This window comes from Myotis daubentonii, chromosome 3, assembly GCF_963259705.1.
Source record: "Myotis daubentonii chromosome 3, mMyoDau2.1, whole genome shotgun sequence".
Classification (NCBI taxonomy): domain Eukaryota; kingdom Metazoa; phylum Chordata; class Mammalia; order Chiroptera; family Vespertilionidae; genus Myotis; species Myotis daubentonii.
Window position 1 is genome coordinate 67066267 of NC_081842.1, and position 23670 is coordinate 67089936.

The window sequence follows — 23670 nt, forward strand, 5'->3', positions numbered from 1 at the left end:
GGGGAGAACAGATAAATCTAAGAATTCTAAAAATATATTTAGATACTCCCTTCTCCAAGAGATGGAGATTAATTCTTTACCTTGAGTGTGGACTAGACTTAGTACTCATTTCAAAAGAATAGGGTATAAATAAGGAAAAGTCCTTCCGTATGAGCTGAGTAGTTTAATATAAGGATGTTTTATTTGTTTAATGAGAAAAATCTACTTAAGTAACATAGAAAAAGAATAAGAAAATAACAATAGTGTTATTAGTGTTGACAAGCTGGAAAGGTTAGTATCGAAAGATCAAAAGCATTGAGGAATTTATGAAAAATGCAAAGCATACAGGGTCAGGTTGATGACAAAACCTTACAATCTGTAACCAAATATTGTCTTAAAGGGGAAACACTAGAAAAGTGAGTTTTCCTTACACAGTTCTGGATAACCCCAAAGCTCAGAGACTTTGAAAAGTAGTAGGAGGTTGAGGTTGGTTATCTTAGTCCATTTGGACTGCTATAACAAAATACCATAGCCTGGGTAGCTTATAAACAACAGAAATTTATTTTTCACAATCTAGAGGCTAGAAGTCCATATCAGGGTGCTAGCATGCTTGGGTTCTGGTGAAGGCAGCCTTCTGGGTTTGCAGACTGTCGACTTCTTGCTGTGTCCTCACATGGTAGAAGAGGCAAGCAAGCTCTCTGAGCCTTCTTTTTATAAGGGCACTGATCTCATTCAGACCATAGCAATGGTCAAAGGGCAATTAATTAGACTTCAGCACAACTGTTCCAGGACCATTTAGAATAGCTCACAGGGTAAGCTGCTAGAACATCTATAATAATAAAAGCGTAATATGCTAATTATACTGGACAGCCAAATGACCTTCCGGACGTCATTCTGGACTTTCTTCTAGATGAAGCCACGACAGCAAGGGCTGAGGCAGGGGCAGAGGCAGTTAGGGGCGATCAGGCAGGCAGGCAGAGGTGGTTAGGGGCAATCAGGCAGGCAGGCGAGTGGTTAGGGGTGATCAGGCAGGCGAGCGGTTAGGAGCCAGTGGTCCCGGATTGCAAGAGGGATATTTGACTGTGGGATCGGGCCTAAACCGGCAGTCGGACATCCCCCGAGGGGTCCTGGATTGCGAGAGGGTGCAGGCCAGGCTGAGTACCCCTCTCCCGCCCCCTTAACAAATTTTGTGCACCAGGCCTCTTGTCTACACTAATAAAAGAGAATGATGCAAATTAACCATCACTCTGCCACTCCCACAGGCCACGCCCACCAGCCAATCAGGAGCAAATATGCAAAGATGGTGGCGGCCACGGAGCTGGAGCAAGCAGGAGGCTTGGATTGCCTCTGGCGATGGAGGAAGCCAAGCTTCTCGCCTGCCCTGGCCGGCCCTGGGCTCTTCTCAAGGCTACAAAGTTTCATTTATAGAAGATAAATAAATCCCAGATACCTGCTTCTAGCCTGCCCTGGCCTCTGCTCAAGGAGGTGCTGAAAAAAAAAAAAGAAAAAAGAAAAAAAGGAAAGGCTGGGAGCTTGGATAACTGGGGGGCATGGCCAGCCTGAAAATGGCCATCAGCCCCTCACCCAGGCTGGCCAGGCACCCCAGCAGGACTCCCCCACCATGAAGGGGCTGTGGCCAGCCTGCAAACCCATTAGACCCTCACCCAGGCTGGACACACCCCCATGGGGTGAGGGTCCCCGCTGGGGGACTTGGCCAGCTTGCAAACAGCCATCAGCCCCTTACTCAGGCTGGCCAGGCACCCCAGCGGGACCCCTACCCTGATCCGGGACACCCTTCAGGACAAACCAGCTGGCCCCCACCCATGCACCAGGCCTCTGTCCTATCTAATAAAAGAGAAACATGGTAATTAGCATATGACTGCTACCTTTCCCATTGGCTAATCAGGAAGATATGCAAATTAACTGCCAGCCAAGATGGCGGCCGGCAGCCAAGCAGCTGGAAGCGAACATGAGGCTTGCTTCAGTGACGGAGGACTCCAACGTTTCCCGCCTGCCGCTGCCGGCCTCTGAGCTGCAACCTTAAGCAACTATGTTACAAATATAGAAGCTAAACAAAATCCCAGAAACCTGCTTTAGTCACCGGGCTTCAGCCAGCAGGATCGCAACATTGTTTCAAATACAGAAGGTAAACAAAGGCCAGAAACCTGCTTTCAGCAGCAGAGGCCTAAGAGCTGGAGCCTCAGAGCTAAAGCTGGCCCAGAATAAAAAAAAGAAAAAAGAAAAAAAGGAGCGGTTGGGAACTTCCGTCACCCGCTAGCCTGAAAACAGCCCTCAGCCCCTCACCCAGACTGGCCAGGCACCCCAGTGGGGACCCCCACCCTGATCCAGGACACCCTTCAGGGCAAACCAGCCGGCCCCCACCCATGCACCAGGCCTCTATATAGTAAAAGGGTAATTTGCCTTCCGGCACCGGGATCAGCGTGACAGGGGGCAGCGCCCAAACCCCCTGATCGCCCTGCGGCTCTGTGTGTGACAGGAGGCGGGGCCACAACCTCCCTATCGGCCCTGCTCTGTTCGTGACAGGGGAAGGCGCCCCAACCCCCTGATCAGCCCTGCTCTGTGCCTGATAGGGGGGAGCTCCCCAACCCCCTGATTGCCCTGCGGCTCTGTGTAACAGGCTGTGGTACCCCTACCCCCTGATCGACCCTGCTCTGTGTGTGACAGGGTACGGCGCCCACCCCCCCCACCCCCCCTCGGGCCCTGCTCTGTGTGTGACGGGGTAGACCCATAACCTCCCCATTGGCCCTGCCCTGAGTGTGACAGGGTGTGGCGCCCCAACCCCCTGATCCGCCCTTCTCTGTGAGTGACAGGGGGGAGCTCCCCAACCTCCTGATCGGCCCTGCTCTGTGTGTGACAGGGGGGAGCTCCCCAACCCCCTGATGGGCCCTGCTCTGTGCATGACAGTGGGGAGCTCCCCAACCCCCTGATCGACCCTGCTCTGTGCGTGACAGTGTACGGAGCCCCAACCCCCCTGATGGGCCCTGCTCTGTGAGTGACAGGGGCAGCGTCCCAAGCCCCTGATTGGCCCTGCTCTGTGCGTGACAGGGGGTGGTGCCGCAACCTCCCCATCGACCCTGCCTTGAGTGTGACAGGGGGCTGTAAGGAAAAAGCTGTTAAAGCAAGGTGATCAAAAGTAGAGATCCTTTTGTTACAGAAGGTAATCTGGACTTGTGGTATAGTGTCTATAATGCAGACTAGGGATTTAAGCCTAGTTGTGTTATAATTTCTGTGGGTCATTTTCTGGTTTAGTAGGATATGTCATTTTGATTGGAGACCACTAAGGATTAACTAGAGATGTCATTTAAAGAAATAGAACACATTTAAGAACTGCATATCTATGTAGCCATTCCATAAAACATTTTATTTTTATTTAATTTTTTTTCTTTGTTGAGTAAGGCATTGCATATGTGTCCTTATCCCCCCCCTTTGCCCCCCCCCCCACTCCCCCACTCATGTCCCCACCCCCCTGGTGTCTGTGTCCATTGGTTATGCTTATATGCATCATACAAGTCCTTTGGTTGATCTCTCCTTACCCTCATCCTCCCCTACCTTCCCTCTGAAGCTTGATGGTCTGATTGATGCTTCTCTGTCTCTAGATCTGTTTTTTTTAAATATAGTTTATTGATTTTTTACAGAGAGGAAGGGAGAGAGATAGAGAGCTAGAAACATCGATGAGAGAGAAACATCGATCAGCTGCCTCCTGCACACCCCCCACTGGGGATGTGCCTGCAACCCAGGTACATGCCCTTGACCGGAATCGAACCTGGGACCCTTGAGTCCGCAAGCCGACACTCTATCCACTGAGCCAAACCGGTTTCGGCTCTAGATCTGTTTTTGTTCATCAGTTTATGTTGTTCATTATATTCCACAAATGAGTGAGATCATGTGATATTTATCTTTCACTGACTGGCTTATTTCACTTAGCATAATGCTTTCCAGGTCCATCCATGTTGTTGCAAATGGTAAGAATCCCTTCTTTTTTTAAAGCAGCGTAGTATTCCATTGTGTAGATGTACCACCGTTTTTTTTTTTTTTAAATATATTTTATTGATTTTTTACAGAGAGGAAGGGAGAGAGATAGAGAGTTAGAAACATCGATGAGAGAGAAACATCAATCAGCTGCCTCCTGCACATCTCCTACTGAGGAAGTGCCCGCAACCCAGGTACATGCCCTTGACCGGAATTGAACCTGGGACCTTTCAGTCCGCAGGCCGACGCTCTATCCACTGAGCCAAACCGGTTTTGGCTGTACCACCGTTTTTTAATCCACTCATCTGCTGATGGGCACATAGGCTGTTTTCAAATCTTAGCTATTGTAAATTGTGCTGCTATGAACATAGGGGTGCATATATCCTTTCTGATTGGTGTTTCCCATAAAACACCTATAATACTAAAAGTGTAATATGCAAATCGACCGAATGGCCAAACAGCAGAACAACCTTCCAGACGACCACGCTATCTCACGCACTGGCACCAGGCCAGCCAAGGTGGGTGCGATGTGATTGGTCAGGGAGGTCCTACCATTGCCCCATGATTGCCATGCAGTGGGAGGCGGGGGGGGGGGGGGGGGGCAAACGATCAGGGAGCTCTGCTATTGATCGCCCTAAAGAAGGAGGCCCAGGCTATCTAGTCGGCAGCACTGCGGTGGGTGGGTGGGGCCTCCTTCTGCAGGGCTATCGGTCCCGGGGCTCCCGGTCTGCAAGAGGGCGCAGGCTGGGCTGAGGGCCCCCAATCCCGAGTGCACGATTTTTGTGCACCGGGCCTCTAGTTTTAAATAATTGTAAAATACACAGGAATGCCTTAAACAGCAGCAAACAATTAAATATAAAGGTTCCTCAAACCATGGACAAATAATGTTTGAGCAGTATGCCATAAAATATTTTCAATTAAGATACTTGAATTATAACTTGAAAATTTTATGATAAGAATTTGGTTTTTCATTGTATCTTAAGACACTATTTAAATTAACCTTCACCACTAATATGCTTCCTAATGAGAAGAAAACACAGTTTGCCATTGAGCAGTTAGACTGGGTTTTCTCCTAAATAAATGTCAGTACTTAATTTTGGTGACTTCACATTTTTCCTGTTTTAGGGAAATTGGGGATAGTTGGTAACTAAATAAAATTTTTATTTTTATATTGTTTGCTGAAAGAAAGCCAATGTATAAACTGATGAAAAAGAGGACTGGGTAGAGAATTTCAAATTACCCAATGAGACTTCTATCAAAGGTTTTTTTGTTTTGTTTTTAATAGCCTGTCTGAGCTATAATTCACATACCATAAAGTTTACCTATTTAAAATGTAAATCAGTGTTTTTTAGTATAATTAGGGAGTTGTGCGATTATCATCATAATCTAATCGTAGAACATTTCATCATCCTAAAAGAACTACACACCATCTTTCCCTCCCTTAGCAGTCATTCCCCATCCTCTTCAATTCTAGGTAACTACTAATCTAATTTCTGTCTGTATGGGTTAGCCTCTTCTGGACATTTCATATAAATGGAATAATACAATATGTGACCTTTTGTGTCAGGCTTCTTTTTCTAACATAGTGTTTTCAAGGATTACCCATGCTCTGGCACGTATCTGTACTTCATGTCTTTTTATTGCCAAATAATATTCGATTGTGTGGATATACCACATTTTATTTCTCATTCATCATTTGATGGAAACATGGCTTGTTTAAACTCTTTGACTATTATGATTATTGTTGTTACAAACATATTATCCTATATAATAAAAGGGTAAAATGCAAATTGACCCTAATGGTGGAACGACCAGAGTGACCACTGGACCAGTCACTATGAGGTGCACTGACAACCTTTCGGTCCCTTTCCCCAGCTGGCAGGCTCCGATCGCCTATGGCAAACGGGGAACTGGGGTTGGGTGGTGGGGGACGCGGGCAGCACCAGGCCAAGGCCCCGCCCCGCCGGTTGCCCCACACATAGAGTGCAACCCGTGGCGGGGGCGGGGCCGGCAAGCAGGTGGAAACAGCTGACCTCTTGGTCCTTTTCCCTGGCCATCAGGCACCAATCATCCGATGGCGCTTGGGGAGCCAGGGGTGGGTGGCAGCAGGGGGCGGGCTGGCTGCGGGCAGCCGGGGAAGATGGCCCTGATCACAAGGCAGGCCTAAGCACCTTACCCATGCACGATTTTCGTGCTCCAGGCCTCTAGTTAAATATAGTCACCATGCTTTACATTAAGTTTCCAGAATTTATTTATCTTATAACTGAATGTTTGTATCTTTGACCAACCTTGCTCCACTTCCCCTACTCCCTACCCACTGGTAACCACCATTCCAACCTCTATTCCTATGAATTTGACTTTTTCATATCCCACATACAGTGTTAGTGAGATCATGAAGTATTTGTCTTTCTGCATTCTGACTTTTTTCACTTAGCATAATGTCCTTCAGGCTGATTCATGTTGTCACAAATGTTAAGATTTTCTTTCTTTTAAAAGGCTTAATAATATTTCATAATTTTAATCCAATTTTTATAGACTATATTTTTTACCCATACATCTGTCAATTCACTTAGATTGTTTCTATATCTTGGCTACTATGAATACTGCTGCAGTGAGTGGGAGAACAGAGATCTCTTTGAGATAGTGATTTTATTTCCTTTAGATATACCAGTATACCCACAAATGTGATTGCTGGATCATATATGGTAGTTCTAATTTTAACTTTTTAGGAACCTCCACACTGTTTTCCATAATGGCTGTATCAATTTACATTCCCACCAATGTGTTCTCTTTTTGCCACATTCTCGCTAACACTTTGACTTTTTGATAATATTCATTCTAACAGATGTGAGGTCAGATCTCATTGTTGTCTCATTTCCTTGATGATTAATGATGTTGAGCATCTCTATATACCTGCTGGTCATTTGTATGTCTTCTTTGGAAATATATATATTCTTTGAATATACATTTTTCAAAAAACTTCAAGGGCTTAAGTGTCAGGGACCTCAAGAGAGCCTTTGAGAAGCTGGTAATGTTCCATATCTTGATCTGAGAGGTGGTTATGAGAGTGTATTCATATATAAAAATTTATTGAGCAGTGAACCTAAGTTAGTGACTTATTGTCAATAAAGAAGGAAAAAAATATCTACTTTATTGTCCTTTTTTTCTCATTTTACTATAGACTGGAGGGACTTTGTTACAGACCAGTGCTAGTCTCTGGGTTGCTATTGAAGATAAAATCTAAGCACATTCATTAGGCAAAGAAAATTCCTTGACAGTCTGGTCCAAGATCTCTTTCTGCCTTCACCTCCTGCCTCTTTCTCTCCCTGTAATATTTTGGATATTCCTGGTGCAGCCCTCAGACTCATACGGCTTTTTTATGTTACCTCATAATCCTTTTAACTCTGCATCTGTGCCTGGCAAAATCCTACCCGTTCTCCAAGACCTAGTAGCGTTTTGGCTTCACAAGAAACATGCATGATGTTTTGTTCTTACAGCATTTTATTAATAAATGTTTGATGTAGCACTTAACCAGTTTTTAAATTCACTTTTAAAAACTTTATTTCAAAATAATGATAGACTCAAAGAAAGTTATAAACATAGTATAAAGAGTCCATGTACACGTCACCCAGCCTTCCCCACTGGTGATGTCTTATATAGCTGTAGTACAATAACTAAACCAGGAAGCTGACATTCATGAACTAATTTTTTTATTCGTCATTTTACTTATTTTTCCCCATTCCCTGTGTTCTTCAATATAGCAGCCATTAGCCACATGCAGTAATTTTATTTAAATTACTTAAAATTATATAAAATTATAAACTTAATTCCATGGCCTCACTAGCCACATTTGAAACACTTAGTAGCCACCTAGGACTAGTGGCGATCACATGGGTAGCACAGATACAGAATATTTCCATTGCTCTAAGTTCTTTTGGATAGCTTTGATCCAGGCTGCGTTCTTCTTGAGGGCAGACCTGCCTTATTCATCTTTATAGCTGCCATTCCTGGGCAGTATGGGTACTCAATCCATACCTGAATGATTGACTCTAGTTCTATTTCTAGCAAAGCTAGAAATAAAGCTCAGGTTTCCTAATTCTAAGTTCACTGCTCTTTCCATGTGGACCTTAGTTTTGTGAGCTCATTGATTTGTATCAGTTTTATTTATTTATTTATTTTGAAATATATTTTTATTGATTTCAGAGAGGAAGGGAGAGGGAGAGAGAGATAGAAACATCAATGATGAGAATCATCGATCGGCTGCCTCCTGCATGCCCCCTACTGGGGACCAAGCCTGCAACTCAGGCATGTGCCCTTGACTGGAATCGAACCCAGGACCTTTCAGTCCGCAGGCCGATACTCTATCCACTGAGCAAAACCAGCTAGGGCGATTTGTGTTTTAGAAGGAGTATTAACGTAATAATACTTTTCTAACTTTAAGGTGCATATGAATCAACTAGGAAGCTTGTTAGAACTGCGTATTCCTGGACCTCTCCCTCCCATAAATCTGATTCAGTAGGTCTGTGGTGAGGTGTAGGAATCTATATTTTAAACATATACTTAAGCAGCACTGTGTGGTAATAGAATAAGGATAGATCAGAAGAGAGAGCAACAGAATGGTTAGCCTAGAAATGGACCACACTTATATGGCCGTTTGATTTTTAACAAAGATGCTATTAAACAAAGGAAATCTTTTCAACAAATGGTGTTGGAACAGCTAAATATCCATATTAAAAAAAGTTCTGATTCTTACCTCATGCCATAAGTAATATGGATTATTGACCTAAATATGACAGTTATTTTTTAAAAAATATTTTATTGTTTTTGTTTTGTTTTGTTTTTACAGAGAGGAAGGGAGAGGGATAAAGAGTTAGAAACATTGATGAGAGAGAAACATCGATCAGCTGCCTCCTGCACACCTCCTACTGGAGATGTGCCCGCAACCAAGGTACGTGCCCTTGACCGGAATCGAACCTGGGACCTTTCAGTCCACAGGCCGAGGCTACACTGAGCCAAACCGGTTAGGGCATAAATATGACAATTACTAATTTTAAACTTTCTAGAAGCAGTCATAGGAGAATATCTTGGGGATGGGTAAAGGTGTTTTGGATAGGACACCAAAAGGAATAATCATAAAAAACACACATTGATGTTATACTTTATTAAGAACTTTTGCTCACCAAAAGACACAATTAAGAAAATGCATAGGCAGCACTGGCTGGTGTGGCTTAGTTGGTTGAGCATTGTCCCATGCACTGAAAGGTCACTGGTTTGATTCCCTGTCAGGGCACATACCCAGTTTTCGGGTTTGATCCCTGGTCAAGGTGGGTGTGGGAGGCAACTGATTGATGTTTCCCTCTCACATTAATGTTTCTCTCTCTTTTTCTCTCCCCCTTCCTCTCTAAAATCAATAAAAACATATTTTTAAAAAAAGAAGATGCATAGACTGGCCACATAATGGGAGAAAGTATTTGCGAAATCTATTTCAGACGAAGGACAGGTAGGTATCCAGAAGATAAAAATAACTCAGAATAAAGATTTTCTAGAAATAAACAATAAAAAGATAAACAATTTAATTAAAAATATGACAAAAGTTATGAGCAGACAAAAGATCTACAAATTCACTTAAAATGCACATAAAAGTAGTAGTAGTAATCAAGAAATGAAAATTAAACTATACACTGTATACCCACCAGAATGGCTAAAATTAATGGCTGACAAAACCCAGTATCAATGAGGCTATGGAGCAAACAGAAGCCTTCTACATTGTGGGTGGGACTGCAGAATGGTCCTATCACTCTGGGGAAGGTGTATTAAATGTTCTTATATGAGTCTTTTTGTGGAGACAGTCTTTCATTTCTCTTGGGTAACTATCTGGAAGTAGAATTGCTTATCATATACCCAAGAGAAATGAAAGACTATATGCACAAAAAGACTTATACAAGAAGAGTTATACAAGAATGTTCATAGATAGCAGCTTCATTCATAATAGCAAAACATGGAACAGTCCACGTGTTCATCAACAGAAAAATGAATAAAACAGTTTCATACAATGTTACTTATTTCTCCAGCCATAAAAAGTTACAAAGTACTGAATGAATTTTAAAAATGTTATGGTGAGAGCTTGACAAAATAGAATTTTCGATTAATACATTATGAAGTTCTGAGAGAGAGAGAGAGCACTGGTTGCCTCTGTGGCAGGAGGGGAAGGAAAGGATTGGGAAAAGTGATGAGAGAACTTTTCTTGGGTGATATACCTTGATAGGGGTTGGATTAGTGCATTTGTCAAAACTCATTGAATGTTACACTTTAGATTTATACATTTTATTATGTGTAAACTTTACCTCAAGAGGAAAAAATTTTTTAAAGATGTGATTTTAGGCCCTGGCGGGGTAACTCAGTTGGTTAGAGCATACCCCGATATGCCAAGGTTGTGGGTACATAATACAAGAAACAATCATTGAATGCATAAATGAGCGGAACAACAAAATCACTATTTCTCCTTTTCTCTCTCTCTAAAATAAAATAAATAAAATAAGATAAAAGTGATTTTAACGCAGGTGATCTGAAGACCACACTTTGAGAACCATTGGGTTTGACTAATTTTCAAGAAATAATCCTTTCTTACTGTGAAAAGTAATTCATAGATTACTAATTTAACATTTTGATGTTTTTCTTTAAAAATTCATGGCACTGTCAATGTAAGAATGTCCAAACCAGCAGAGAATTTTTATGAGGTTATTTGAGCCAAACTGAGGACAACCCAGAAAGCAAGATCTCCAATGCTGTAGAGAATGACAGTTTTGCAGTTTCTTTTATACATTTGGAATTAAGGAGGGAACATCCGAAGATCACATGATGGTGGGAGAAAGAAAGGCAGGAAAATATCTGATTGGACTACTATATAGTTAACAAGATTATTGCTCCCTTCAGGGTGGTTGCTCTTCCCAGGGGTCTGGAAAAGAGGATTACTCTGGCATTTCCAAGGTGTGTTAACCTAAATTCACAAGAACAATGTTTAGTGCTTGTTTAAGGCATAGGTAAACCTTTCATAGGCCTGGGGCATGATACCCACATGTCTTGCCCAGTTAGGAATTTGTAATGAGATCACTCTGTGACTTTCCCTTAGATTGATTACAGAGTCCCTTTTTTGTCAGCACATTAAATATTTTACAGGGTACATTTGTATATAGTTATATAAATATTGTATGAGAAGTGTCACTTCCTTAAGAGGATTAATAAGTGGAAAAGGTTTTGTGACAATATTATATACTTCCTTATTCCAATAAATGTTATTTTTAATGTCAGGAATGCAATGTTAATATCAGGAGGATTTGCACATGGAAATAACTTTGCATTGAATTAGATGTAATTGAATTGATTAAAATGTGGTTTGAGATGGGTATTTATAGCGATGTGTAGTAATCTGGTTTTTAATTTTTCAGCTGAACTGCTGGCTTTCACCACAGTGCAATGAATGCGTTTACTTATGTGATAGGCCTCTAGTGTCATTTACTTTAAGATCCTAGGTGTTTAGAAAATTAGAACTTATACTTCACGTTTCTTAATTGTAGTGTGAACCTGAAAACTTTCAAAAGTGCTATAGGAGAACAGTTGGAACTTAATACTAATGACCAAATGTTGACTCATGAGTATGAGGCAAATCTGACCTTACTGGTTTATAGATAAAATTATGTGGTCAACTGTCAGGCCACATCCCAAATAATATCTCTTACAATAGGATATTAGTCAGATGCCTGAAATTTCACCAAGTAAAGATATTTGCCTGTTTCCAAATTTTCCTGATAAGAGTCATTTGGGGAACTTACTAAATTTCAGATCCCTCCCTCTCTTAGAAATTGGAATTCCTTGTTTACAGACTGGTTCAGTGGGTCTAGGATGGGCTGAGAATTTATTTGTATTTTTAACTATTACCTTCTGATAATTCTTAACAGGAATGGCTAGGAAGCACTGCCCTAAAGTGGACCTAGGTTTCTCAAACATTTTTGTTCAAAATAAAAAAATGAAGAAGAAGGAGGATGTGAAGGAGGGGGTGGGGAGAAGAGGAAAGGAAAAGAAAAAGAAAAATCTCCTCTAGAGACCTTGTTGAAAAAACAGATTCCTGAGCTCTCATTTGTCTGGAATGAAGCCCCCAAATCTGTTTTTAGAGCTTTGTTTCCTAAGAGGAAATATTATTTGATGTGAACCTCAAGAAGGGCTTTATCTGCTGAGATGGACTCCCCCTGGTCTATCTGAGGGCCCAGATTTTATGAACAATAAGAGTCTAGCAGCTGTTTGCTCACAGGGGTTCCTCGTGTACTCTGTATATTGGAAAGAACCTCAGACTGAACTCTCTGCTTTCTCTTTCTACCCTGGTTTCCTCTTTCTACCAATGGATTGAGACCTGCCCTGTCCAATCAGAACTGCACAATTTTGATACTTCATTTACATAAATGGACCTAATTGGGACCCTGGATAGGAACTACTGCTATAAGAAAACCCCTGCCTCACCCAGCTGGTGTTGCTCAGTTGATTGAGCTGCATCCTATGCACCAAGAGGTTTCCGGTTTGATTCCTGGTCAGGACACATGCCGGGGTTGCAGGCTTGATCCCTAGTAGTGGGTGTGCAGGAGGCAGCCAATCAGTTTCTCTCTCATCAATGTTTCTATCTCTCCCTCTCTTGTCCTCTCTCTCTAAAATCAATAAAACCATATTTAACCTCCCCCCCTCCTCCACCCCCTACCTCTCCTTTATCTTGGTGGAACACAATATAGGGTGCTATCTGAATCTGTCACCTGGGCTACAGATCTTTTTGCTCAATTCTTTATTATAGCCTAAAATTAATTTTGGTTTACAGAACTCATACAGTGCACAGGTCTGAGTGCTGTCTTCCTAGTGTAGCCTTAGTGAAAGGTCCTTGAGTAAGTTTTCAGTCACTCTGACAGGAGAGAAGCGAAGCCGGGGAGTAGGAAATTAAAGGAAAGATAATTTTAGAATTAAGGATAGGTCTTAGTGTAAGAGATAGATGGAGGACAGTGAGAACCTGTAGGATAGTGAGCATGCCTAAGAGAAAGGAGAAAGTCACCTGGGGACCAACCATCCCATAGCTGCAGTACTATCATCTTTGTGGGGTGGAGCATGGGTAAGCCTTAGGAAAGTGACTTTTGAAAGCAATTACATTTATTGCCTTGCAAGTGAAAATCTACCTGCATGCCATAGATCACCAGTTCTTGTTTTACATGCTGCTATAAACATGTATTGATTTTTCTCTGCGTAGTAAGAAGAAAACATAACTTATAGACCATCTTCTGGCAGAAGATGATAGATTTGGATCATAAACAGGAGGCGTTGGAAGCCAGGAATCAAAAGTGAAGAAATTCTGCAAGCCCTTGGGTAAGAAAAGTGATGGATTTATTTACTCACATGCCTCACATTATCGTTATATGGTCATCTAATGTGAGTGTGTTGCTTCTAGGCAGATATGTAACTTCACAAGTGTTAAGGAGAAGGTAGAATAAGCTGCTGAAAATGGGTCTTAAGCACACATTTCTCCTTAGGCTGCTTCTGCCAGCACTTCCTGTCATCACCTCTGCATTCACTTCTACTATTTCCCAGGACCCTTCACTTCCTTCCCAGGTTAAAGCCTTAACCTAAAATACCTCATTAATATTGATAGCTAGCATTTATTAACTTCTTACTGCTAGGCTCCTTGCTATTGTGCTCTCCTTGCATTCTTTCCTTCCTTTCTTGAAATACCTCAATAATCTAGATATGTGATTATGATCCATTTTGTAGATGAGACATGTGAGGTTCCAAGAGATAATACAACTTGCCCAGGACCTCACAGCTAGGAAATGGCAGAATCAGGTTTTACAGTTGTGCTGGCTTCTGATTCCATACTTGCTGCCTTCTTCCTTCCTCTGATGGAGAAAAATGGGGAACCACACCTGCACATCCTCCAGTGCACCAGAATAGGTTGCCCAACTTGACAAACCTCTTTTGAAAGATTGTCAATCCCTGAGATTTAAAAGCATTTTAGTTTTCTTTACTATTATGATACTTTAAATATAAATAGAATTTTCCTATTCAGAGTTTAATGACTCTCAAAATGGTAACTTAAGACTTTTTTCAGTTTGAAAGGAAAGAGGCCTAGCAAATGAGTGAATGAATGAATGAATGCTTCCATGTATAGAATATTACATGTTTGTCTGCTTGTCACTTTTGTTTGTTCTGTGTTGCTAGTTTAAATTTTGTATCACAAACAAACAGTATCATGAACAAAGAACATACTCTCCCAACTCAAGTATGTTTTACCTGTCTTTCTAGGTCTTGCCCAAATCCATACCCTTGATTAACTTCCCCTGATTTCCAAGCCCATGTAGTCTTTCTGCTTTTTGGCTACACCTCACATTTTTTTAAAAATATATTTTATTGATTTTTTATAGAGAGGAAGGGAGAGAGGCAGAGAGTTAGAAACATTGATGAGAGAGAAACATCTATCAGCTGCTTCCTGCACATCTCCTACTGGGGATGTGCCCGCAACCAGGGTACATGCCCTCGACCGGAATCGAACCTGGGACCTTTCAGTCCGCAGGCCGACGCTCTATCCACTGAGCCAAACCGGTTCGGCTACACCTCACATTTGACATGCGTCTTGTTCTCCATCTGCTAGATATAATGTTTTTGTCCTTTTTTCTTACGCATTTTTCTATCCCCAGAGCTTTTTTCATGATATCACTTTTATTTTTTTAGCATTTAGTATTTGAACCAAATTGCTATTAATATTTCTGAGATACTAGAATGATTTTAAACTTTCTGGTGTGTCTTTCCATGCCTTGTAGGTCCCTATCATTGTAACCATGCCAGAAATGACAGAAAATGAGACTCCTACAAAAAAGCAGCACAGGTATGTAGCCGCAGTTCAAAAATAATATAGTTTTAGAAGATAAGAAGCAGAATTAGTCCCTACTTTATTAAATAGGTAATCCTCAGGGAACTTTCATTTGGCTGCCTAGAAAGTCATTGCTCTTTCAAAATATGTGTGGATAGATAGAAATCGCTTTATAGAAAGTGGTACATACTTTATATTTACCTGTTCTTATTCTGCCAGCAGTGTAACAAGTGTAATACCAAATCTATTCTAAATGTTTAGTTTCTTTTGAAAGTTTTTACTCGAAACAGGATTAGTCTTTGTAGATCCTAAGCTCACGCAGGCTAAAGTCAGTTTGAATAGACATTTTGTGATATTAGAAACCATTATGTCAATATGCATATTAGTACAATATTATTTTTGGTTCTTTTATTTTTTTAGCATTTGGTATTTGAACCAAATTGCTATTAATATTTCTGAGATACTAGAATGATTTTAAACTTTCTGGTGTGTCTTTCCATGCCTTGTAGGTCCCTATCATTGTAACCATGCCAGAAATGGATTTTACCCCCTTCTGGATTTCTACCATTTTGGCCAGTATTTCTCCTTAGAATTACATGGCCAATATTACCATTAATTTTTAAAAAATATTTTTATTGATTTCAGAGAGTAAGGGAGAGGGAGAGAGAGATAGAAACATCAATGATGAGAGAATCATTGATCAGCTACCTCCTGCATGTACCCCCTTGGACCTTACCCCCCCCCCCCCCCATCGCCCACCCCCGGCCCCGGTCCCCTGGGGATCAAGCCTTCAACCCGAGCATGTGTTCTGATTGGGAATCAAACCATGACCTCCTGGTTCATAGGCTGATGCTCAACTATTGAACTCCACTGGCCAGGCTGCTTCCAATAATATTAAAATCACTATTCTCTTTTTTTACCCAATAGCTGTTAGAAAATGTTAATGTGTTGAATAATGGTACCTGAAAGGGAAAAATCAATCTTTTTAATAGATTAGCTTTTAATAAAATTTAAGGGTTTGGATAACTTAGGGTACATAATTGCAAAAGATGGCTGAAATGCCACTTGTCAGTGCTGGTGGCTGCCATAGTTCCCTTCCTGGGGATTTCCAGGTTCCTCCCTGCTGTTGCTTATCTTCTTTACACACTCACCTCCACCTCAGCCCGGGTGCCAGACAAACATCAGAAGTCACCTACTTGTGCCCTGGCTGGTGTCCTCAGTGGATAGTGTCGGCCTGCGCACCGAAGGGTCTCAGGTTCAATTCCTGGTTAACACATTGTATGCGGGAAACGTATTTATACATTTTACGTTGACTGTAGTAGTAGAGTGCGGGACACGTATTAATACGTTTTTTATAGACTAGCGGTAGAATGCGGGTAACGTATAAATACGTAAACTAAAGTTATTGTAATTTTACTGAACGTTGCCATTTGCGCAAAAAATTAGCAAAAATGGCCTGCGCCACCTGTTAGTGCGCGATAAAAACTACCCGCAAACAGTGTGTTAAAGGCACATACCTGGGTTGCAGGTTCCATCCCCACCCCCAGTCGGGTGGGTGCGGGAGGCAACCCATCAATGTTTCTCTCTTTCTCTCCCCTTCCCTCCCTCCTACTCTCTCTCTAAAAAAAGAAGTCACCTACTTGGCACATTGAGTGTTGACTAGTTCCTTAATTACATTTTTCAGATAGTTTTTGTTGATTTGCTTCCTGACCAATGGCTTGTGGGTGTGTAAGAATAGAGAATTGTAATTACTTTCAGAACTTGTGGATTCTAAATTTATATTGATACTAGGGGCCCAGTGCACGAAGTTCGTGCACTTGGGGGGGGGGTCCCTCAGCCCAGCCTGCCCCCTCTCACATACTGGGAGCCCTCAGGGGATGTCCTACTGACTGCTTAGGCCCGCTCCCTGCTCCCCTTGGGGAGCGGGCCTAAGCCACAGTCTGGCCTCCTTTTGTGGGAGGCATCCGGGCTGATCAGGGGAAGGCACCAGCCCCATCACCCCGCTGCTGCAGCCACTGCCAGTCGCCACAGCCACCAAGGTGTTTTCATCAACATGGACTCCAGTCCCTTCACCATGAAAAAATGACAACTTTCTTTAGGCATTTTCAAGATGTGTCTTTCATATGATATGACATTTCTTTCTTTCTTTTTTATCCTCATCTGAGGATATGTTTCCAGACTTTCAGAGAATGTGGAAGAGAAAGGGAAAGAGAGAGAGAAACATCAAAGTGAGAGGAACACTTTGATTGGTTGCCTCCTGCATGAGCCCTGACCTGGGCCCCGGCCAGGAAGGAGCCTGCAACCTAGGTACATGCTCCGATGGCCGGTTCCACCCCTGGCCAGGCCTAAAGCCTCTGGCCAAGGCTTTAGGCTTGAGCAGGGGGCCCCTTGACTCCGATCGCAGGCTTGGCCCTGCCCAGGAGCCCCCTGACTCAGGCCCTTCCTAGGCTGCTCAGAGCCCACACGGGGCCTACCTCAGAGTGACCTCGGTGCCGATGATATTCCCAGGACCCAGGCCACTGGGCACTTACGTATGCAAATTAACCGCCATCTTTGCTGGGTTAATTTGCATAGTCACTCTGATTGGCTAGTGGGTATAGCAGAGTGACACCAATTTGCATGTTTGTCTATTATTAGGTAAGATATCTGCAGTTAAGTTTACATACCATCCTATCTAATAAAAGAGAAACATGGTAATTAGCTATATGTCCGCTACCCTTCCCATTGGCTAATCAGGGCGATAAACAAATTAACTGCCAGCCAAGATGGCGGCCGGCAGCCAGGCTACTGACACGAACAGGAGGCTTGCTTGCTTCAGTGATGGAGGACTCCAACGTTCCCCGTCTGCCGCTACTGGGCTCTGAGCTGCTAAGAAACATTGTTACAAATATAGAAGCTAAACAAAACCCCAGAAACCTGTTTTCAGTCAGCCGGGATCTCAGAGCTGGAGTCGCAACGAAGTTTCAAATACAGAAAGTAAACAAAGCCAGAAACCTGCTTTCAGCAGCGAGGTCTCAAAGCTAAAGCGGGCTCTCAGCCCCAGTAACAGCCATAAATCCAAGAATAAAAAAAAAAAGGAAAAAAGGAGCGGTTGGGAGCTTCAGTCACCCGCCAGCCTGAAAACGGCCCTCAGTCCCTCACCCAGACTGGCCAGGCACCCCAGTGGGGACCCCCACCCTGAAGGGGGTGCAAACAGCCATCATCACCTCATCTAGGCTGGCCAGGCACCCAAGCGGGACCCCCACCCTGATCCAGGACACCCTTCAGGGCAAACCAGCCAGCCCCCACCCGTGCCACAGGCCTCTATCCTATATAGTAAAAGGGTAATATGCCTCCCAGCTCCGGAATCAGCGGAGCCGTGAGGCCTCCTGGCCCCTGGAGCAGCGTGACAGGGGGCAGCGCACAAACCCCCTGATCGCCCTGCGGCTCTGTGTGTGACAGGGGGCGGGGCCACAACCTCCCTATCCGCCCTGCACTGTTTGTGACAGGGGAAGGCGCCCCAACCCCCTGATCGGCCCTGCCCTGAGTGTGACAGTGGCAGGACCCCAAACCCCTGATCGACCCTGCTCTGTGGGTGATAGAGGGCGGCGCCCCAACCGCCCCCCACAGGCTCTGCTCTGTGTGTGACGGGGTAGAGCCATAACCTCCCCATCGGCCCTGCCCTGAGTGTGACAGGGTGCGGCGCCCCAACCCCCTGATCCGCCCTGCTCTGTGTGTGACAGTGGCGGCGCCCCAACCCCCCTGATGGGCCCTGCTCTGTGAGTGACGTGGCAGCACCCCAACCCCCTGATTGGCCCTGCTCTGTGCATGACGGGGTGGTGCCGCAACCTCCCCATCGACCCTGCCTTGAGTGTGACAGGGGGCGGTGCCCCAACCCCCAAATCGGCCCTACCCTGAGCGTGACTGAGGGTGGCATCACAACCTCCCAATCTGCCCTGCTCTGTGCATGACAGGGGGTGGCGCCCCAACTCCCCAATCAGCCCTGCTCTGAGCCTGACCAGGGGCTGCACCTAGGGATTGGGCCTGCCCTCTGCCACCTGGGAGCAGGCCTAAGCCAGCAGGTCGTTATCTCCCGAGGGGTCCCAGACTGCGAGAGGGCACAGGCCTGGCTGAGGGACCCCCCCCCCCCCCAGTGCACAAATTTTTGTGCACCGGGCCTCTAGTAATATATATTAAGCAAATTTTCTTTAGATAGTTTCTTATTGATGCAACAAATACAAATTCATATAATTGATTTTTATGTTTCTCAAAATGTAAAGTGGTGAAAACGGTTTTCTATTATTTTCATGTTCCTTTTATCTCCACTTTTTGTTTCAGAAAGAAAAACCGGGAGACACACAATGCAGGTAGAAACAGCAATTTAAATTTCATTTGTTAACATTTTTGTATTCAAAATGAAATTATACTAGAGTTGATTATAAGCTTTTATGCTATATGTATAGAATAATTTTAGAAAAGTCTTTCTTATTTTTTAATCGACTGAACAACCTTGCAACTCATGAAGATGGCTTGCTTATCATCTTCTGATTTATTGTCTGTTTAGATAATTTAAGGGTTAATATACCCCTGGAGCTAGTGTGTTAAGTGATTTCACTCACTGAGTGATTTTAGTATTTTGAGTGATTCCAGATGTACTTTTCCTAAATACAAAGTAGAGTATGTGTCTTTGAAGAAATTCCACAGGGAGCTGACTGCCTAGAGGAATAGGAAAGAGATGAGCAGCAGGGTGTAGATCTTAAAGGTACTTAAAATGTGAACAGTCTTGAGTTGTGAAGTCCTAAATTATAGGAAGAAGTATAGAAAATAAATACTTAATTTTATCTCAAACATGAAAATTATAGGCCAAAGCCAGATAAAATGTATAGAAGTAATTGCACATACATTTACAATTTGGTACATTTTATAACAGTTATTTTCTATCAGAGACTTCATTGAAATCAATCTAAAAAAATATAGAAGTTAATTTCTGTTATCTATATTATAATTGATATCTTCCTTTTGCTAAGTAAAGAACCATGGGGAAAATGGTTTTATCTATGGAGAGAAGTGTTGACCACTGGTGGGATATTGCTGTTCCCCTGAAGGGAGCTGACTGCCTTTAATTCCCCTTTATCACCGTGGGTAAAAGAGTCTTAATGTTGTGGTTGTTTTTACCTCCCCACATTAAAAAGTCCGCTCCTAGATAACAACAGATACTATTGTTAGAGAATTCAGAAGAAAGGTGAACTATATGTATTGCTTTTCTTTTTTTTTTTTGGCCATATGAGTTTAATCTCTTTCAGATATATGACCTAAATCAAGCATGTCAAACTCAAAGGCTAACACGGGCCAAATAAAAAAGGTTTAAGTTTATCTAGGCTGCAAAAAAACAAAAGCTTCAATTTTCATAGAAACATAGGTTTATTTTCGATAGAGACATGCTAAATACAAAAGGCTGAAATCAGTGAGTAATTAACATAAAATAATAGAACATTTTAATAAAAATTAATATTTTTTTGTGAACATTAACTTACCAGACACTGAATATCTGCAAAATTAGTAAGCATAATGCAAATAAACCTATTTTTCTTGTTCTCCAAAAGCGAGGTATTTCCTGTTGCCCACACCAAACAAGTCAGTCCAAGACTAATGACGTGGCAATGGGCTGCTAAAATACTCGCTGCTAGTATTAGTGGAGAGAAATGGTGTGCCTGCGTGTAAGGCACGTAAGGGAAATGAATGCAACACCATTATAGTAATCAGTCATTAGTGAATGTTGTAATTTATTATTAATAATTATGTATAACAGGATATTGTAAAAATTAAGTTACAAAATTTTTATTAAAACGTTTCTTATACACCATTATATTGGCCGGGCCGCAGAAATATTCATTGTGGGCCGCATGTGGCCCATGGGCCGCAAGTTTGACATGCTTGACCAAAATGTTTTAATGGTGTCAACTGTCACATGGTGCCATAAATATGTTCTGATAGTAATTTATTCAGAATGATTAGATATCATTGAAAAGGATGTCCTTACTGCTAGATTCTGAAGCAAAAAGAATATCTTTTGCAAAGCAAGACCTACCTATGCTACAATTTGAAAGATCATCCTTTTAGAAGCACTGGAATCTTATTAGACAGGAAGATTTTAGAAAACTTTCTCACCGAGAATAGCCAAGACCAATGTTTCTACTAACAGTGTCTTATAGAAATTATTTAGATAATGTCTTGTATCCTCTTTTATTTTTTTAAATATATTTTTATTGATTTCAGAGAGGAAGGGAGAGGGAGAGAGAGAGAGAAACACTAATGATGAGAATCATTGATCAGCTGCCTCCTGCAAGTCCCCTACTGGGGAATGAGCCCACAACCCAGGCATGTGCCCTTGACCGGAATCGAACCTGGGACCCTTCAGTCTGCAGGCCAATGCTCTATCCACTAAGCCAAACCAGCTAGGGCTCTTGTATCCTCTTGATCCTTCTATACAACTTTTAAAGTTGTAGCACATAAACTGGAACATTTCCCAGTTCATTGAGAAGTTGTCAGATAGCCAATTTCTTGGATGGGAAAATTTCTATGTGGCCAAAGTGAACAACCCAGACCTCATAGAAAAGGCCAAACCACTGCCTTTTCTTGTCTATTTTAAGTTATAACTGCTAGCTGTTTTTATTCCACAAATGTTCTCTAGTCATCCTAATCTGTTTAGAAAGGTCTCATTTGCCTGTCTGCTATAAAGAGGCAATTTTCTAGTAACTTATCTTATTAGTGGGTTCTTGAAATTTGGTTGTTAAAATCTCTCATACATGCCCTAACCAGTTTGCTCAGTGGATAGAGTGTCGACCTGCGGTCAAGGGCATGTGCCTTGGTTGCGGGCACGTCCCCAGTAGGAAGTGTGCAGGAGGCAGCTGATCGATGTTTCTCTCTCATCGATGTTTCTAACTCTCTGTCCCTCTCCCTTCCTCTCTGTAAAAAATGAATAAAATATATATTTAAAAAAATCTCTCAAAAAAAAAATCTCTCATAATACTTGAACTACAGTATAATTGCCTAACAGTAATGTAATATTAGCAATTTCTGTTTATAATTTGAATTTATTTTAGATCTCATTTTTTAAAGTGCTAATAAAAGTATAGCCTATATCAATTTTCATAACACTAGACTTAAAATCTGACACATAGAAATCTTACTATAGTTAGTAGATACTATTTGATAAGATTTTCTTAGGTTTTTCTTTGCCTAAAATTTCTTTACTAGGGAGAATGAAGCAAATTGTCTGTAGGTTTGATAAATGGATTTCCCCCTTTCTAGTGGAGAGGCATAGGAAGAAGAAAATCAATGCTGGGATTAACAGAATCGGAGAGCTGATCCCATGTTCCCCTGCGCTGAAGCAGGTAAGAAATCCCCTTATTTTTATCCATAACTTGTGTACAGATAATCCCCTGTTGTTTCAAAGGTTATTCTTCCCTGTCATGAATAGTTTTTTGGAGTTAATGATTGACTCATAATTTTTCATTTTCTTAAGTTTCTGTATGGCTATGTTTAATTCTTCCCTCAATCTTCTAGTACGGTTTCTACATGATCAAATGGACCATATCATTTCTAGATCTTTAAAATCTTAAGTTATTCAGTCCCATGATTACATGTATACTAGTATGTAAGCAACTGTATTTACTAGGCATTTTTTTAATTTTCTCCAATCATGTTCTTTACTATCTTAAATTCTCACTTAGAATCTTCTAAGGATCTCTTCTTTATTTTGTTCTCCACACCTTATCAACCTCTACTAAAATCTCAGCTTATTTAAGCTGACAGTTTTTCTCTAAGTTTTTTGTTTCTTCTGATAATGAGGATAAAGCCTGCTCACTGAAATCAAAACAATAAAAATGGAAACAATAGGGAAGGCATAAAAAGTTTAAAAAATAAATTGAATACTGCCAACAATTAAAAAAATCTTAAAAAATAAGTTAAATAAATAAATTGACATCCTACACTCAAGTTATAATCACTGCTAAAACTTGTTACACATCTCTTTATACATTGCTTTGTGAATATGTCTGTGTAGTTTCACAACCTGCTTTGTATTTTCACTCAGTGGTACATAGTAGACTTAGCTGTAGATACCTTTCCTCATGTGTTGTAACATTTTACTGGTTATATAGTACTAGAGGCCTGGTGCACAAAAATTTGTGCACTCGGGAGGGAGGGGGGTCCCTCAGCCCGGCCTGTGCCCTCTCACAGTCTGGGACCCCTCGGGAGACAGTAACCTGCTGGCTTAGGCCTGTTCCCGGGTGGCAGAGGGCAGGCCCAATCCCTAGGTGCAGCCCCTGGTCAGGCTCAGAGCAGGGCCGATTGGGGAGTTGGGGCGCCGCCCCCTGTCATGCACAGAGCAGGGCGATTGGGAGGTTGTGATGCCACCCTCAGTCACGCTCAGGGTAGGGCCGATTTGGGGGTTGGGGCACTGTCCCCTGTCACACTCAAGGCAGGGTCGATGGGGAGGTTGCGGCGCCACCCCCTGTCACGCACAGAGCAGGGCCAATCAGGGGGTTGGGGCACTGCCCCCTGTCACTCACAGAGCAGGGCCCATCAGGGGGGTTGGGGCTCTGTACCCTGTCATGCACAAAGCAGGGCGGATCAGGGGGTTGGGGCGCTGCCCCCTGTCACGCACAGAGCAGGGCCCATCAGGGGGTTGGGGCGCCGCCATTCTCACACTAAGGGCAGGGACGATGGGGAGGTTATGGCTCTACCCCGTCACACACAGAGCAGGGCCCGTGGGGGGGGGGGGGGCGTTGGGGCGCTGCACCCTGTCACACACACAGCCACAGGGCGAT

General features: G+C 42.7%; 1 protein-coding gene across 2 annotated transcripts in view; it reads left to right on the forward strand.

Moving 5' to 3' along the window:
• Positions 1 to 23670, forward strand: part of USF3 (upstream transcription factor family member 3) — a 58239-nt gene that overhangs the window by 11247 nt on the left and 23322 nt on the right. Inside the window, exons 2-5 of one of the 2 annotated variants that reach the window (XM_059687818.1) lie at positions 13247 to 13362; positions 14811 to 14875; positions 19178 to 19206; positions 22151 to 22233. In XM_059687818.1, coding sequence (XP_059543801.1) covers positions 14829 to 14875; positions 19178 to 19206; positions 22151 to 22233 — 159 coding nt within the window. In that variant the 5' untranslated portion in view covers positions 13247 to 13362; positions 14811 to 14828. The remainder of the gene's footprint in view (positions 1 to 13246; positions 13363 to 14810; positions 14876 to 19177; positions 19207 to 22150; positions 22234 to 23670) is intronic. The other variant, XM_059687819.1, reaches the window with a different exon arrangement.